Source organism: Rhinichthys klamathensis, unplaced genomic scaffold (genome assembly GCF_029890125.1).
Source record: "Rhinichthys klamathensis goyatoka isolate OS25496 unplaced genomic scaffold, OSU_Roscu_1.1 h1tg000148l_1, whole genome shotgun sequence".
In the NCBI taxonomy this organism is placed as follows: Eukaryota; Metazoa; Chordata; class Actinopteri; order Cypriniformes; family Leuciscidae; genus Rhinichthys; species Rhinichthys klamathensis.
The window spans coordinates 463,024-482,269 of record NW_026606683.1 but is presented as its reverse complement, the minus strand read 5'-3'; the positions used below and the strand labels follow the sequence as shown (position 1 = coordinate 482,269).

At 35.7% G+C, this 19,246-nt stretch overlaps 1 protein-coding gene across 4 annotated transcripts in view; it reads right to left on the bottom strand.

The window, feature by feature from the left end:
- The window catches only part of ptprea (protein tyrosine phosphatase receptor type Ea), a 37,396-nt gene extending 19,015 nt beyond the window's left edge, over positions 1–18,381 (bottom strand). Inside the window, exons 1-5 of one of the 4 annotated variants that reach the window (XM_056258076.1) lie at positions 18,216–18,381; positions 5,115–5,186; positions 3,691–3,781; positions 3,287–3,360; positions 856–939 (exon numbers count right to left, since the gene is read on the bottom strand). In XM_056258076.1, the coding sequence (XP_056114051.1) occupies positions 856–939; positions 3,287–3,360; positions 3,691–3,781; positions 5,115–5,181 (316 nt within the window). In that variant the 5' untranslated portion in view covers positions 5,182–5,186; positions 18,216–18,381. Of the gene's footprint in view, positions 1–855; positions 940–3,286; positions 3,361–3,446; positions 3,557–3,690; positions 3,782–5,114; positions 5,187–18,215 lie in introns of those variants that run through there. The other 3 variants (XM_056258074.1, XM_056258073.1, XM_056258075.1) reach the window with 3 other exon arrangements.
- Positions 18,382–19,246: the final 865 nt, after the last annotated feature.

The window sequence follows — 19,246 nt, the reverse complement described above, 5'->3', positions numbered from 1 at the left end:
TATAGAGCTGCTGTATAGAAACGTTAACGCTTTGATTGCTATTTCAGGACAGCACATTTCCTGACCTTTTTTTTATGCTGTCTTTCATCATTGGTGTGTGTGCGTGTGCGTGCGTGCGTGTGTGTGTGTTTTCCACATCCAGGTGAGGTGTATACATAGATTTGGTCAGTATCATCAATCGTGATTGGGTTTGATGTTAGGGTAGACTGCCAGTTAAAATTCTCTACGTTTAGATCTCTATTTTTAAATTCTATAATTTAGACACAACAAAATTGTCGCACCTACATATATAACAGGACACTGTTAAAATAATTTTTTATTTAAAGAATAGCATGTTCAACAGTTTTGTCACCCAGGAAAACATGCTAAGGGGCCGTTCACACAGAACGCGTTTTTCCATTCCACTGCACTACTTATCCATTGTTTTTCAATGCAAACACACGCTAGACGGACGTCTTTAGCCGGTGCGTAGGCGTCTCGCGTTTCTTCCAGCATCTTGCACATGACACGTCATTTTAAAAACTTGGTGCTCAAGTTACAAAAATTTCAACTTTTAAAAACCACATCACTTTCCTTATTTTTTTTTTTTTGCTCCAATGACCGTTTTTAACAACAAAAAACACGTTCTGTGAACCGGCCCTAACACCATAATTTATTTTTCAGGAAAGCTATCAGCATGCCTTTGTAAAAGAAACGGGCATATTCAAAGCATCATATTATGCATATATGCTTCATAAATGCAAGTGACCCGTGTGGCACCAAAAGAAACCCACAACCATTGGTTTAGAGGTTAGAGAGGGTGAGATATTAGTTTAGACGTCCATGCCTGTTCATGAGACACAACATATACCTGACCTTCTGATGGCCAGCCAAGATCATCCTTATCCTCATCATCATCATCCTCATCCTTATCCTCATCATCCACATCTATATATTCCTCTATACAACACACATGCAAACACACACATAATGACCCGTGTTACTCAGGTGTACATTAGCGTTTAGACTTAAATTAATAAATAAAAAAACAATGGTGAAACCATCTATGGTGTTGCTCTGGGTGGTTTCTTGGTGGTTTCCAAATGACTCAAATCAAAAGTGTTCACCAGTCTCTATGATTTCTGTTCTCTGGTTCGGGTTTCAAGTAACATAATTGTAAGTATGAGCAATAGTACGTGTTTATCTGCATAAAAAAGAGCATGTTTGCAGACTTAAACACTGACGTTTAAAGGTTTTGGGTCAGAAAGATTACATTTTTTATAGGTATTAATACTTTTATTCAGTAAATATGCATTAAATCTATTAAAAGTGACAGTGATGAAATGTATAATGTTACATAAGATTTCTATTTCAAATAAGAACTTTCTTATATTTATCAAAGAACTCTAAAAAAAAAAAAAAAAGTATCACGATTTCCACAAAAATATAAGCGACATTGCACTTAAGACTTAAGCACTTTATTCGTTTTTTTTTCCTTTTCTTTTTTTTCTCTTATTTTAATTGCTTGTTCTATGTGTCATGTGTATGACTATGTACAGAATGTTTCTATTTATTTCTGTAGCCTCTTGGCAAGGTCATTTTTGTAAATGAGAAGTAGTTCTCAAACAGTTTACCTGGATAAATTAAGGTTAAAAAATAATAATAATAATCAGAAATATTTCTTGAGCAGCAAATCAGCATATGAGAATGATTTCTGAAGGATCATGTGACACTGAAGACTGGAGTAATGATGCTGAAAATTCAGCTTTGATCACAGGAATAAATTACAGTTTAACACATACACAAAAAGTAAACAGTTATTTTCAATTGTGAAAATATTTTACATTATTACCGTTTTTACTGCATTTTTTAAATCCAACTATTGAACGGTAGTGTACATCAAAGAGACAAACACACAGAGTGTGTGGCACAGAGAGCTGGAGAAAGTTGGTAAACCATTTCCTTTACATGGGTGTGACGTTCACCTCCGAACACCGAAACAATCTCTCAGATTGAAATGTTAATAGGATAATCGGAGAAAAAGTGCAGAGGAAGCCTAATACATAAATCTGCAAGACCTTCGACAAGACACAGTCTGTGGCGACAATCTGACCCTATAAGGGCAAACCAGTTTGAGATCCCTTCTGGACATCTAGAGGAGATTGTGAGGAGAGAACAATCTGAGATTCTGGAGACTAAATCCAAGGCTAATCTCATTGATTGCTGTCTAAGAAACACAATCTAGTCTTATAGAGACCACTTTTGTGATGTATCTTTCTTATGGCTAACCATGAGCCACAGCTTTTGTGTCAAACATGCAAACTCTAATAAAAGCAAACAGGAACATATATTAAAAAAAGAACCTTCTTCCTCTTTCACGATGTTTTAGTCATGTTTGAATATTTTTGAGGAAATATTGATAATGGAACCACAAACAGCATCATGTTGCCATGTACATCACTGTATCCATGAAACAAAACAATACATCATTTGGTTACACTTTATTTTAAGGTGTCTATGTTACAAAGTTATAATACATTTAAGTACTGACTAATTTTAAGAAACTACATGTACTTGCTATAGGGTTAATATTAGGGTTTGGTTTGGTTAAGGGTTAGTTGCGTGTAATTATACATAATTTATAGTTATTACTATAGTAACTACATGTAACATATGTAACAATGACACTGTAAAATCCATGTTTAAAGATTCATAGTTTAATGAATCACTAATATTAGTAATGCTCACTAATAATAAACTAGAAAAGAAAAAGTGCGTCAAGACAAATTTTGCTGTTGGCTGACAAAGTCTTGCCTGAAAGTTGAGTTTAAAAAGTCTAATTTTTATGAAAACTTTAAAATATGTTATTAAAATAGTTAAGATTTATTAAAGAATTAAGCCATGAAAACACAAGTTTGTGAAACAATGTGTTATCTTAAATAAAAAATAGTTTTTAATCAATGGTTTGGTGTTTCATTGTAAACATCGCGGATGCAGATGACAACATTCCTCAAAAATCAGCATAATATTATCTATAATCCACAGCCAAAGTGAACTTGTTAGGCAATTGCAGTCGTTCTGGATAGAATAACGTACGTTCAGCACACGAACACGCTCACGTCCTGCTCTCTTCAAGAGGCACATTGCATCTTGAGGCAACAGGAAGCCGAATATAGCACGTTTGATAAAGTGAAACTCGCCAAGACGTCTCACTTTACAACAGAGCGTTCAAAATCACCCAGTTACTTTTATCCAGTCTTAAATAGCTGACCGATTCAGACTCAGAGCAGATAAAGAAACCGTGTACCTTGCTCTTCCAGGATGCCATTTGGTACTTTCTTGTCGACGGCTGTGATGACAGCTTTCCTCTGGCCTTTCAACCTGAAAGACAATAAAGAAAAGGAGGGTTAAACATATCAGGAAAAGAGGATATATATCACAATCCTAAGTCTTCAAGTTTGTCTCACCAACGAAAACTCTGGCTCTTTTTCATCAGAGGTGCTGTTTCTCCACAGACACACGCTACACAACACACTCTCAGCTGCTAGAACCATGCGAAAATCTGTGGCTTCTATGTATGAATAAATATATGTGTGTGTGTGACAGCATGTCTCAGTTCCTGTCCCTCCCTTAATCAGAAAGGGGCGGAGCTTGTGAGCATATGACAGACTCACAGTTAACAACTCTCAGTGTTTGTGTTGTGTGCCATACCTGTGGCAAAACCAGGTCAGCAACCCAAGAAAAAGCAGCAAGACGGACAGCCCCAGCAGTATGGGCAGGATGTGTGTGTTGTACGAGTCCCCTAAAGGAAGAAGGAGAGGCAGTTAAACCCACAGTGAACAAAAGAACAGGAAACTGGCCCACGAACAGAGCCGCTGGAGCCGGAACAGACACACTTAGCGTTTAAGTGAGGTATGGCAGCCAGTCAAGCGAAGGCATTATTAGTGATTTAATAGAGACGCTGGAGCTGTTTTGACTGCGGGGATAAGCATCGCTCATTCATTTAACAGCAGGTTTGACAAGAATCACCCGCTAAAGCTAAACCCGCGATCAGCACTTTACTGCAGCAGTCTGCGTAATCCACCGCAGATTTAACACACATACACACTAATGCTTAAACACTGACAGCGACCAGGGAGGATTCAAATTTCATCTCGCTGCTAAATGTTATACAACAACAAAAAATGGTTACAGTATTGGTTGGTTCACATTTTGAGTTTACAACAGTTTTACAGTTATTTGTGAGAAATGCCTACATTTTCTCATCATTTTATAGAGGTTGCAATCCAAAAAAATAATAATAATCCCAATTTTCCAGGTCTGAAAATGTCTCAAATTTAAAATAGCTTCAATAAATAAAATTAGATATGCTGTAAATAATAATAATAATAATTCTGACAGTAACATACTGTTTTTCATTCAAACGTAATGTACTGTAACAATGCATTCTGGGCATTATATATAAAAAAAGGTTCGATATAGAAATTTGTCAAAACAAATTTGACATGAATTTGCAGCAAAAATTTATTTTTAATTTTTAATTTATTTATTTTTAAAAATGTATGCACTGTAAAAAAATTATATGATCAATAATTTATGACAACATGTGTTTACATTGCTTTAACTCATCAAAATTTTCAACTTTTTAAAGTTTTTTTGAAGTTTCAACCCATTTTTAAAGTCAGTTAATGTAATTTAAGTTGACTTAAACATCCAAGTTGATTCTACTGAATTTAAGGCAACAATTTTTTTTTACAGTGTGTGAATAAGGTGACATCATCTATAGCGCCACCTTGAGTGAAACAGCGGTGTCATAGGATCCTGTTTTCACACATCAAGCCAATGATTACAAATGCCAAAATGAATGGAAAACAAAAGTACAACAGACAATAAAACAATGATGGATCATTTGATGGCAAAATAATACCATTTACACCCTATATAAGACATTCTAAAGGTATTATTTCTTTATTTATGAATTTATCTTCAGTGATGGAAAAATTGCTAAATAAAGTATTTTGTGTGTACGATAAATGTGATACTCTGCATTTAGAATTGGAAGAATTTGGAGAGAGAAAAAACAGTAATGCTCATTTTATTATTATTATTATCAACTATAAATGATGAGCACTTACCAGTGTCATTGGTCACGGTTGAATTGGATGTGTCTGGAGCTTCTGTTACAAAAAAAACAAGGACCATTGTGTCTGCAAGAGAAGAAGAGAGCATATCAGAGTAAATTATTTTAAAATATTCTGATAATTTCCTTACTTATATGAGACTCTATTCAAAAACAACAGAGCAGAAAGACATACAGCACTGTATTACTGGACACAGACAAATATGTTTTACTACTTTTCCACTAGATGTCACCAGAGTCATTTAAATAGAGTTCCAGTACAAACACTTTCAATCCGAGAGCATCTCTGCACTGACAGGCTAGACGCAAACTCTTAAACTTCACTTTCTCGTAGATTACACATGATTATTTAGTTTTGGGGGGATTTTAGGTGCACATGTGCTAAATGTGCTATCAAGCGGATTTAAAAAAAATCCTTATCTGAATTAATCTAGAATTCTACAATCTGAATTTAGAGGTGTTAGAAGGCTCATCTGATTCTTAATCTGTTCATTATTAAATCTGAAAGGGTATTTTTTTGGGGGGGGAAGCAGATTATTTACTGTTCCCCATCAGTGGGTGTCTGCCGTTCCCCTTAATCTGCATATCACATGATTGACACATTTAGCAGTGGCAGAAGAGGACAAGACTGAGTCTCTCCTCATAATTTGCTCTCACTCATTACTCAAACAGTACATGATCAAATATGCATCATACTTTTGGTTAGGGGCATATTCTAAATCCCTAACCCATAGTAAAAGTAAAAGAGATGCTTGAAAGACTAGTAAACGCATGAGCAGAGAGCGTTAGCGTGTGCTTGTGAATGTAGGCCGGCCTCTCTCTTCTCTATCTGGAGGGCAGATGTCGTGGGCTACTTCTGGGAAAAGCCACAAGAATTGATTCAGTCTCAGTTCTGCTATCAGCGCTGCTCGAGAGAGATAAGATACTCCACAAAACACCCACGCACAGCCGCCGATGCTCTTCATTGAGAAAATGAAGTGGGTGCTGCTGCTAATTCACTAAACCAGCACAAAGCATATATAACACACACCGGTTACAGACAAATCCCTGTGGTCCTGCAATGCAAACCACTCAACACTAGAGAATCCTGGAGGTGTTCAAACTGCATGCCAAACTATCAGCAGAAAGTAGGGTAGTTCATGTGAAGTTCATTATTGAATTAGGTGATTATACATCTGAATGTATGTATACTTTAAAAAATGAACATGCTGATTTTACATTGATTTACATTAACACTCATTTCTGGTCTTATCGTGCATAATTCATTTGTGCAGGTTATGCCAAAGACATGCTGTTTTAAATCTCTTATGCTCACCAAGGTTGCGTTTATTTGATCAAATATACAGTAAAACAGTAATATTGTGAAATAATATTATAATTTAAAAGAACTGTTTTCTATTTGAGTATATTCTTTGATGAATAGAAAGTTCAAAAGAACAGCATTTATTTTCGAAATATAAATGTTTTGCAACATTATATGTTTTTATAGTCACTTTTGATCCATTCTTTCAAAAAAATGATCAATTTCTATTTTTTTATTAATTAATTCATAAATTATTGATTACTATTGATTATTGTTCATTAATAATTATTATAAAATTAATAAATAAATGATTCATTAATGTATTCATTATTTATTATCATTTATTTATTATTAATTTCTGTATATTTAATTTCTATTAATTATTAAAATCTTTTAAAAGAGTCCAGCAGTGCATAATATATTAAATCCAGCTAATCTTAAACCAGCTAAAATGGTCTCCCAGCCTGAAAAGTTCCCTTTGAAACCAGACACAAAACACCAGAACAAATTGTCCACAGAACTATGTGAACTGCAAAAAAAAAAAAGGAGGTTATTATAAATTTAAGAAAACTATTTTAAGTAAAATAAATAAATAAATAATTTGGGTGAGTTACATCACCCAAAATATACACTTTCCTTTATGCATATATGTACTTTACCTAAAATCCTGATTATGAAAAAGTTCATGGATATTTTTTCTCAGCTACTTCTTGTTGCATTATCAGCGTACACCAGACTTTCTCCCTGGTAACCTCACAGACTGCATCATTTATCAGCCGGGAGTGAAATAAAGTGCTTTCTGCATTAGCCGCTGTGATAAACCGTGATCAAATGCTGCATTTTTCGACAGTATCCCAGAGCACACCGGAGTCCGGACAGCAGCAGAGTGTTTGAGTCGATACACTATCCCACGGCGATTAATAAAGAGCTGAGAGCGGAGAGCTGCAGTCACACGAAGACTGATGGCAGAATTATAATGAGAAGAAATGACCCTCCCCGTTTCATGCGGTATAGGGCCGATAGCCAAGCCCAGGGACACAACTGCACAGGTAAGCATGAATATGTATATGTATATATTCCATAGCATATATAGACTGCATCCAAGTGAATGCATGCAAATGAACAGAATATTGCAACTGCATATGCTTTTTATCCAGAGGAACTTCTGTATGTCTCTGTGGAGATACATGCGGTAAGAGGTATTGTTCAAGGGCACAGTGGGGACAAGTTTTCCTGTTCAGTGCACACACACACACACACACACACACACACACTGCTGTGTTTTTGCTAGGACACAGTGGAAACTGTTAAAGTAAGTGGGGCAAATCAGTGACACACATAAATCTTGTGTAGCCACACTTTACTGCAGGCAAACGGGTCTGACAAATCTGTGTCTCTCAGACTCCAGAGGGTTAATAGACTGTGTGGAGCTTCTCCCAAGTCCCAAATAAAGATGAGTTTAACTCGGAAAAAAATTAAAATAAATAATCTGTCATCGTTTACTCACCCACATGATGTTCCAAACTATTTATTTAATGGAACAATACAGGAATTGTACGAGTCTCTTTTTCACAATGACAGTGAATGGAGACAAAACAACAACAACAACAAAAACATAAATATATAAAATTAATCCATATGATGTGTGTGCCATATAGTCTAAGGCTTTGAAGTCATATGGTTTTGTGTCAGAAATATACTGAAATGGGTCATTACTCTATTTTTAGAAATAGAAAGAAATTGGTATTTTTATTCATTATTTATGATTTCTGAAGGATCATGTGACACAGAAGACTGGAGGAATGATGCTGGAAATTCAGCTTTGATCACATGAATAAACTACATTTGAAAATATATTACAATAGAAAGAAATAGATATTTTATATTGTAATAATATTTCACAATTTTACTTTTTTTTACTGTATATTTGATCAAATAAGCAGAAGAGACTTCTTTTAAAAACTAAAAAACGGTAGTGTATAGAATACACTATTTCAAACAAATTTTTTTATTTTTTTTTAATAAAGGTTACATATTACATAACACAGATGATGGTAATCTAAATCCCCTTAAAATATAGGAAATGAGCATGCGCAATTAAATATTTAATATTGATGAATAGAAAAAAACTTGTCACCTAATAACCGATATGGTACCAATATATTGTGCATAAAGTAAACGATGACAGAATTTTTATTTGATTCCGTCTGTAAACAAACTCAACTCTAATGTTAATTTTTACCTTTACATAATTACAATGAAACCTCTCCTCCCACATCGCCTGTCTTCCTCCTCCATCCCTCCATCCCTGTGTCCCACACTTCCCTCCTTCAGAGAACATGTGACGTGTTTGCTATGGTCAGGAGCGGTCTGCCCTCAGCATAGGGCACTTCTTAGAGTCATTACTGTAAAAAGGTCATGGGGTAAAGCTAGCAGACAGGCTCCTTTTATACGAAAGGCATTTGCAGATAGCCTTGGGTGAGGCCTTAACCCGTCCCCAACGTGTGCCGGAAACATCTCTGGATGCACTCGCTGTATTAAATGGTAAGTGAGACTATCTCTGTTTGTGTTTGTGTGTGTGTCGAAGCTGCTAACCATGAATTAATGACGCTCTGTCGTGGGGGTTTGTAGCCCACACGAAAACTCCCAGCGACTGCTCGGTCTATAAATGAGGAACGCTCCTGTGTTCGCACAGACATGTCATTTCCTTATGCAATCAGCAAAAGCAAGAAGAACAAAAGTATGTGTGTATGCCTGTGTATGAAGTGTGTAAACGTACTTGGGTTGAATGTGTCTGTCCAAATTATCAATGCACCTGAAACTAATGTACATATACATGTAGCGTATATAGACAAAGGCAGCATCCAAACTGAAATAGAACTTCAGAAGCAGCTGATCTGGACTTGATTTACTAGGAAATAATTAAGAACTCATAATGGAAAATATTAGGGAGAAACATGCTTCCAATAGAATTTGCCAATAATAATATTTCAATAATGTAATAAGCATAAAAAATGCACATCACACAAGTAAATATGTACTTGAGATTCAAAGCTTATTATTTGTAAAATAAAATCTAGTAAACTCCCTCCTTCTCCATGTAGACTGTTGACTAAACAGCAATTTTACAGATTGCAGGAGCTGCTTACTACAGAGAAAACATAATTACCAACCCACGACATCGCTCGACATGCCATCATCAGCTTATAATCAGGTGACGCGTGTCTGTCTTATAGTAGAGATACAACCCAAAATAAGTGCAGGGAGGGAAAGACAACAAAATGTCTCAAACACTCAAAGCGCGCGCACACCGCCAGCACAGCCACGACAGAAAATACTTAACTTAAAAAGAAAAAACACAATTGTTACGTTAAAGCCGACGTGAGCGATTTCTGCACCGCAAGTGTCAGTAAAGTAATCATGACTGTTTACAGGTGGTTTATCTGGGCATCAAGCATGTGTCACCCAGCCTGACCAGCTGAAAAACACCAAAAACTCCTCGAAAAACAGCCATACATACATGTTGGGAACAAATTACAAAGGCCCGTTGAATTATTAGCACGTATGATTCCACGTATTCTAAAGTTACCACACCCCAAAACATTGTTCAGATGTTAAAGATATTCAGATCAGAGATATTTAGTGTGTGTGAATTACCTCAGTCTGGCTGGATCTACTTTAGCCATGCGTTTCCCTGAAAATAATCGCACACCTTAGAGCGTTCGTTTATTTTCATTCTCCGAATTCCTGGCAGGTCTGACAGAAAGTCTCATTTGAAAGCTGCTGTTAAAGAGGATTTTGGCACTTTCCTCCCCTCATATCATTCTGTTCTATCTGTAAATGTTATTTGACCATGATCTTCACAGAATGACAGTGTGATTTTAACACTCTGACGTTCTCATTTCATCTCACTTAGCAACGCTGCCACGTGAAGAGCTCGTTTGCATTAAAATACGACAAGTGTTAAAGTGTTAAAGAACATATCACTTTAAGAAAGCAGAATAAGACAGAACATAGAAACGAGTCACAAATTTTGTGCTGTTTTTATGCAGTTATATGTATATGTATATATATATATATATATATATATATATATATATATATATATATATATATATATATATTAGGGCTGTCAAATGATTAATCACATCCAAAATAAAAGTTTTTTTTTTACATAATAAATGTGGGTGCACTGTGTATAATTATTTCGTATATATATATAAACACACACACACACGCATGTATATTTAAGAAAAAATATTATTTATATATAAAATATTTATATATAATATAAATTATATATAAATCTATATACAGTGTATACATGAAAATATTTCTTAAATATATACAAGCATGTGTGTGTATTTATATATATATATTAAATAATTATACACAGTGCACCCACATATATTATGTAAAAAAACTTTTATTTTGGATGTGATTAATCACGATTAATCATTTGACAGCCCTAATATATATATATATATTTAAATTGTCATGATGCAAAAAATCTGGTCCTGAAAACAGGCTTCATTTTCTTTAGGCAAAATATAATTTGTTGCTCATTCCTTTTGTTTTCTGTATGAAATATGACTCAGACGTGTTCTAGACAGGTTTCCAGCCAAATAATCAACTAAATTGATTTTGATCTTTGCTGGGCCTACTGAGCGTTGTTCTCCCGCCTGCTACAATACTGTCTCTGTGAATCAGTCGGACGGGTCTGTAGGAAACTAAGCCAGGCACATTTGGTCTAATTCAGAGAAACCTCAAAGCAAAGTCAACCCTGGGAGACGCCATTAAAATGAGTTCAACCAACACAAGCAAAGGCCTTTTCATTTTCTCATTCTATCTTTTAATAATCCTTTTAGATCGTATTTAAGTTCTTTTTCATTAATATCCTGTCTTGTAAGAGGAGGTCTTTATATCTTTCTCGGGATGGTCCATCTGCCATGTGGGTTTTTACACACTGACCCATTTAAGAGAAAGAGACTCACCCAACAACACACAAACCCACAGCGACCACCAAACAACAACATCGCATTAAAGCGAGTCTCGACCGTCAAGTTAACCCTCCACCCAACTTCCAATAACGGCATGTTTGCCTTCGGCGCAAAGACCCCTTGCATTAATGCAGGCCTGCACAGGGAGGTCACATCAGATATACAGAGACCCGAATGATGCCAGCAGTCGCATCATCTTCCTGAGGGTTGCCATGGAAACGTGACAACCGATGTGGTTTGAGAAACGAAGATTGCGGCCTTGGGCTCTGCATGAGAAACACACACATATGGTCACGAAAAAATGCATCAATATAGAGAACCTAGACCACTAAAAAGATCCAACATCAAAACTCATTTTTAGGACAGGTATATTTGATCATAATGTGACTCTATGTCGAACATATTGACCACAAAATTCATTTATGCTGGTTTAAAACGTGCATTTTTAGTCCAGAAACATTTCTCGTCGCTCATTTCACTCTGGTGTTTCTGGAGAAACACAAACTGACACGCTACAATTCTGCTAGCCATCCGCAGATTGAATGAGAAGCTAATGCTGGTTATGCATTAACGTGGATTTAAACAAGTATATTGCATTTGTCATAGACCCGTCTCATACAACTACACCTTGTTGCCAAATCTTGACTAAATAAATCAACCCGCTGAAGCCAAAGGGTCGCCCGAAAGAGTCATCTTGTGCCAGAGCTCATGGTGCTTCAGGCATGAACAACTCGGTTTTTAACGAACATATTGTTTCTCTATTTCTTCATAGAATTTATTTAATCAAAAACTGAAAAGTCTGACAATATTAACCTGTTCTCTCAAGCTCAGCAATTTTAGAACATAGGAAAAAGATAAGGTATATTTATTTCATACCCGTAGGTAATTTTGTTTTGCAGATAAAGAAAAAAGAAGTGTTATAATTAATAAAAACTAAAAATCAATCTATTAAAACGCATTTTTGTAAATTGAAATGAAGCTGAAATAATGTGAAATATGAATATTAGAAGAAAAAATTACAAAAAAATTACAAATAAAATAAGTTAAGCTAAAGTACTAATATTTCTAAAAATAAAACTGAAATAAAAATATACTAAAGTCATCATGAAATCAAAATGGACTATTCTTGTTTTTTATTGAATATTGCAGTATGTATTATAAATGAATATAAAAGTACACTGTTGTAAACATATTTTTGTTCTGTCCTCTATTGTTTCCAGAACACTTTATTTTCCAGTAAAACACCCACTGTTTGCTGAAAGAGACCAACACCTGGCCAGCCCAATAAAATGGAACAATATTTAACTGTTCCATGACCACAAGTAAATTTCAAACAGACACCCAGTTAAACACCCAACTACAGTTTTACGTGCATCTGGCAAACTTTTCTTTGAAGACGAGTGTGTGCTGACAGATGTACGTCACAGGCCGTGCCAGCTGAGCTTTTACCTTCTAGAATTCAACAGCTGATCTTCACAGCCAAGGTAACCTGTGATTTCACATGAAACGAAAGGCCAGTTCCCCAAACACAAATTAATCCTGAACAGATCAACATTAGCAGATTAATTCTAGGGTTTATACTTTAGTTGAGTGATGCACATTTTGTGTAAAATCTACACTGATGAACTTGACGTTATTAAGAGATTGATATTTGGCTGGAATAAAAATTGCTCAGGTGAGAAAACTGTACCATACTAACTTTACATGTCCTGTAAAAAAAAAAAAAAAAAAAAAAAAAAAAAATATATATATATATATATATATATATATAGAGAGAGAGAGAGAGAGAGAGAGAGAGAGAGAGAGAGAGAGAGAGAGAGAGAGAGAGAGAGAGAGAGAGAGAGAGAGAGAGAGAGAGAGAGAGAGAGAGAGAGAGAGAGAGAGAGTGAGTGTGTGTGTGTGTGGGTGTATATATAAACATAATTATTTATTATGCTGGGAAATTCATTAAGCTGAGAATTGATTTACATGATTTTGAAAGTTTTATTTCTAATCTTCTCTTGTTGTTGAAATTTCAGTTTTGACATCCTGGATGTATACTAAATGAAATGTAATATAAAAAAATGTTGAGCAAACATAAAACTGCCTTGATACACTTAAAGTCTAAACTATTTAAAACAATGCACATTTACACAGGCAATAAATTTGTACATACTACTAAAGTGAATGTTGGCTCATGAATATTAATAAGCTAACGTGACTACAGAATACAACACAGCATCAGTGCAAGCTAATTAATTATTCATGAGCCCAGTGTTTCTATTGATATCACAAGCCTGTCGTATTGCACTTGGAACATAGAGCACAAGTCATATGAACTACTTTCATTTTATTTTATGATGCTTTATGGCCTTTCATTATTAAAATAAACACTTTATTCCATGTCATATCACAACCAGCTTTTCAGAGCATGCTCAAGCTTTTATTTTGACGTAACACAGCAGGTTCAGTCAGATCATTCTCACCCTGCAGAATTCCTCAGAGACTGTTTCCAGATGCCCGGCTCTCAAGCTGACAGACTTCAGCATGCCGTGTGTGGGAGCAGACTGCCAGTGCCATGTTGTTGATTAAGGTTGCATAAGGCTGTTTTTCGCTCGGATTGGCTTGTGAGAAAGAACTATTAAAATCTGGGCCGCACTGGATTTACACTGAGCGCCATTGTCCTGATTACACACACACACAAACAATCCCCGCACAAACACGCACTCACAACAAGAGGCCACTGATCTGAGCCCCTTCAGGCCGAGTGTCTCTCTCTCGCTCTCTCTCTAGGCCGGGTCACATGAGGGGTGGCATCATATAGAGGGGGCGTGGCCACTGCCAACACAGTGCCAGTCTGACACATCAGAGCAAATAAAGAGGTAAACATGGTAAAGATACTCATACCTTCCAAACACCCACAGCTGCAACAACCTGACAAAATCTGAGACTGAATCGCAATATTCTTTGAGCATAAAGTCAACATAAAGCTGCATTTGCAACCCATTTTGCTTCTAAAATTGGATGCATTTCTGAATGAAACAGGATATTGAACGAGAATAAAAAACGTAGGCCGGGACTTGATTGTATACATCTGCAATTGATGGAATTAATGCAACACTGTTTGGTAACGCCAAACTAAAATGAAAACTATTCCAAAGTATTTTCATTTTATTGATATCAAGCTGAAATAAAGTATAAACAGTAGACGACAAAACATTTTTTAATAAAAATGAGAAATTTTGTCTTGGCTACTAATCGAAATGAACATGTTTAAATTGAAGTACTAAAATTACTAAAACTAAATTAATAGAAAATTAAAGCTAAATAGAACTATTTCAAAAGAAACCAATAAAAGGACAAAAGCACATAACACTTAAATTAGAATTAAAGCCAATTCCAAATATGAATATAAAATATAATAGAATGTGAATAATACTAAAATAACACTGCAAAGCAAGTTAGAATTTGATGCATTTTTTAAATGAATTTTGCACAATAAAACAATTTTTTTTTTTCATTTATTAACTTTCTCATCATGCCTTTGGTTTATTAAAGGTGAAGTGTGTCATTTCTGCACCACTAATATCACCAAATGGAATTGAATAACTAGATCCCAAATACCACAGGGTTATGTTAATCTAACATAGAACGGCACACTTCACCTTTAACGCCCCATTTGACTGGACAGATATTGCAGTGAAATAAAACAGCCAATCAGAGTCCAGCTCTCACCATAAGCCCCACCCACCCATGACTGATTGGTTTAGAAGAATGCCAGTCTCCGCTGAGGATACTTCACAGCACAGAGTTGTAAACCAAGGGGAGCCGTGACATTATAACAGGCTCTGATGAATCGGATGGTTCGATGTGAGAGAGAGAAAGAGTGTGTGCGCACGTGTGTGTGTGTGAGTGTGTGTGTGTGTGCTGGCATTTTATTAATGAGACATGAAATCCATGCAGGAAAGCAGGGGAGGGCAATCCCAGCTTTGATTGGTCCTGAGCCGAGACAGCGCAGGAAATGAAAAGACTCAAACGATCGTAGAGAGAGAGATGAGAGATCGAGCAGACAGAGGAGGAGAGACGTCTCTTGTGTTTTACATTAAAGATGCTGAAACGCCGTCTGGCTGGAATCATCGGGCTAACAGAACAATTCATCCACATTCCAAACCTTCTTATTCACAGAATGTTTACGCTGCTCTTAGAATTATAGACATTAAAGCTCCAAAAATGATAAAAAGCACCATAAAAGTATTACAAATGTAGTCTTGTGCACTATATTCCAAGCCTTTCAAAGTCACACGATAGCTTTGAATGAGCAATGACATTCAATCATTTCATCATTCAATTCAATCGTTGACATCAATGCATCTTATTTTTCTTTGAAACAATTTCATTAATTTTATTCAGCAAGGATGCATTAAATTTATACAAATATAAAGACAGTTCTGATGATACAAAAGATTTCTATTTCAAATTAATGTTCCTTTCAATTCATCAGATAATCCACAGTTCCATAAAATATGTTTTCAACATTGATATTTTTTCTTGAGTATCAAATCATATTAGAATTATTTCTGAAGGATCATGTGACACTGAAGACTGGAGTAATGATGCTGAAAATTCAGCTTTGCGTCACGGGGATAAATTACATTTTAAAATATATTCAAATAGAAAACAGTTATTTTTAAATTGTAATAATATTTCACAATATTACTGTATTTTTGATCAAGCAAATGCAGCCTTGGTGAGCAGAAGAGACTTCTGCTTATAAAACCTTACAGACCTCAAACCTTTGAACGGTAGTGTACGTGGACTCAAAAGAACAGAGCAGCGGATAAAGATCTAAATTTGAGCTCATTCCTCACTTTAAGCTATCATATGACTTCATAATCTTGGAAGACAGCACGCCGGTCATACGGACTACTTTTATGGTGCTTTTTAGTCATGTTTGGTCCCCATTCAGCCAGGATACTCTCCTTTCACGTTCTACAGAGGAAAGAAATTCATTCAGGTTCGGAACGACATGGATGTTTTTTTGTTTTTTTATGCTGTGAGAGAAGAGAGCAGCAAAGCTCCTGTAAATATCACAGTGTGATGAATGATAACAATCAGAAGGACAACCTCCAGTCTGATATCTGAACGGCTCTTCAGACACTTCCCCTTGGCATTTGGAGCGGACAGACCGGGCCACATAATAAACAGGGTTTCTGATGAGCATTTTGTGAGTGTAAACGTGTTAGTATCGAGCTCATGAATGTGCGCGTGATTCGCAGTGATTTAGCTGACAATATAAAATCAACCAATACTGTAATTAATCGCAATGATTTTAATGTGCTTTTATTTGGCCAATGAACTGTAATTTAATCGTCTGCAGCAAACACACCGAACAGCTGAATCAGTTTAAACTGTTTGTTGTAATGAAAAGATTCAAAACTAAAAAAAATATATAAAACATGATTCTTTTAATTATTTTAAACCATTTTATGTAGACTTTTTTTTCCTGAATCTAATTTGGAACAGTCTATCTATTTAAACCATTCCAGAAGAAATATACACAAATATGCATAAAAAGTTCAGGGTCAGTAAGATTTTTTTGAAGAAACTAATACTTTTTTTTTTCAGCTTTAAACTGTCCACAAGTGACAAAGACATTTATAATGTTACAAAAAAAGTATATTTCAAATAAATTCTGATCTTTTGATCTTTCTATTAATCAAAGAATCCTGATTTTTTTATAGCGTTTTTACAAAAATATGAAGCACTGTTCACATCATTGATAATAATATTTTTTTTTTCTTGAGCAGCAAATCAGGATATTAAAATAATTTCTGAAGGATCATGTGACACAGAAGACTGGAGTAATAATGCTGAAAACTCAGCTTTGATCACAGGAATAAATTACATTTTAAAATATATTCAAATAGAAAACATTTATTTTAAATTGTAATACTATTAAAAAAAAATTAAAAATGAATTTTTGGTTTAAAAAAATTGCAGCCTTGGTATGCAGCATACGAGACTCATACGTGTGTGTGTGTGTGTGTGTGTGTGTGTGTGTGTAGCACATGCTGTCCTCCATCTGCCGCCTGATAAGTTATTTCCTTTCCTGTGCAGCCAGGTTTCCTGCTCGAGTCTGAAACACTTCTTAGCCTTTGGATATGCATACACTTACACACATTCCTTAAACAAGTCCTGAACACTAGTACACACATGCACAGACTCACAAACACACACGCGCATGGTCTATCCACAGACGCGTTTGCACACAACCCGCTGGAATATGTCCATGTTTTCAGGCCTCTGTGGAGCGTTTGGTAACCGATCTGATAATGAGAAACGCTGTGCCAGTGGAGCAGCAATAACAGGAACAATGAGAAAACAAAAAAAAATCCTTTGAATATTCCTGCAGACTGAGAGGATCAGAGAGTGTGCTGAACATGCTGCTTTCGTAACGTGTGAAAAGACGAAATGAAAATGAACCCGACAGGCCAGACTTTCTACGCTTGACTTATTTGAATGAAACTGGATCTTAAAAACATTGGTGTGTTTGCGTGAACATAAAAAGATGGAGGTGAGTATATTTAAGCTCATCGTGTTTTGTGGTAAACAACATTAAACAAAACAATTTACTTCTGAATTAAATGCAGGACATTCCCTTAATGTGGCCATATCATGGGATTGTTCTTGTTCTTTTCAAATGACTGGCGCAAGACACCTTGACAAACCTTGGACTTCAGAGCAACAGCAACAACAAAAAACCTTTACTGACTTTTTTCAGTCTGTATTTACTGAGGAAAGGCTTTGCCCCTACCTTGAGCAGTGAGGTTTCAGTGTGTGATTTGGAGGTCCATTGTAGCCGGCGAGCTGTAGGAGGAATCCAACCGTCACATCACTCCTTCAGACTTAAAACTTTGCCTCATACTCTCTCTCTCTCTCTCTCTCTCTCTCTCTCTCTCTCTCTCTCTCTCTCTCTCTCTCTCTCTCTCTCTCTCTCTCTCTCTCTCTCTCTCTCTCAGATATCTACCTATCTATCTACCTATCTATCTACCTATCTATCTACCTATCTATCTACCTATCTATCTACCTATCTATCTATCTATCTATCTATCTATCTATCTATCTATCTATCTATCTATCTATCTATCTATCTATCTATCTATCTATCTATCTATCTATCTATCCATCCATTCCACAGATCCACAAAGTGAACAGGTGCAGCAGAAATCCAGGAGCTCAACGCAGCAGCACAATGATTCCTGGAGGGAGAACAAGAGAGACAGAGACACAGGTTAGATGTTTGTTCAGGTAATTACGTAAGCCAGTCATTATTGCAAAATAAACCCTGACAGGGTCAGGCCTCGTTATAGAGAGCAACAGCCGGGTTCCGGAAGTAAAAAAACTCAATTTTTTTCCATTAGGAAATTGATTTTAACAATAACTTACAAACCTTTAAAGACAGACAAACTGTGAGCTATGAGGTTGTTAATCCATAGTATTTGCTTCTGCTTAAGCTGTCAGCCCGCATTATTTCAGCTTATTTTTTAAATAACTAATGCACTCTATATGTCTAAATATTAAAATAAATAAATGTATTATATGGCCACATATTAAAATAAATGCGCATAAATAAGTGACAGCAACTTCACAAAATTAAGGTGTAAAATATATAATGAATATATATTTTACAAAATAATTCGTGTCTAAAGAAGAAAATGAAAGCCATATGTCTAACCAAGTTGTGTGATATGTGATATAGGGGGGAAAAGCAACGAAAAAGCATGCCAAGTGTCCCGCTACCAGGACACTGACAGTAAACAGGCTTAATAATTATATTATGTTTGA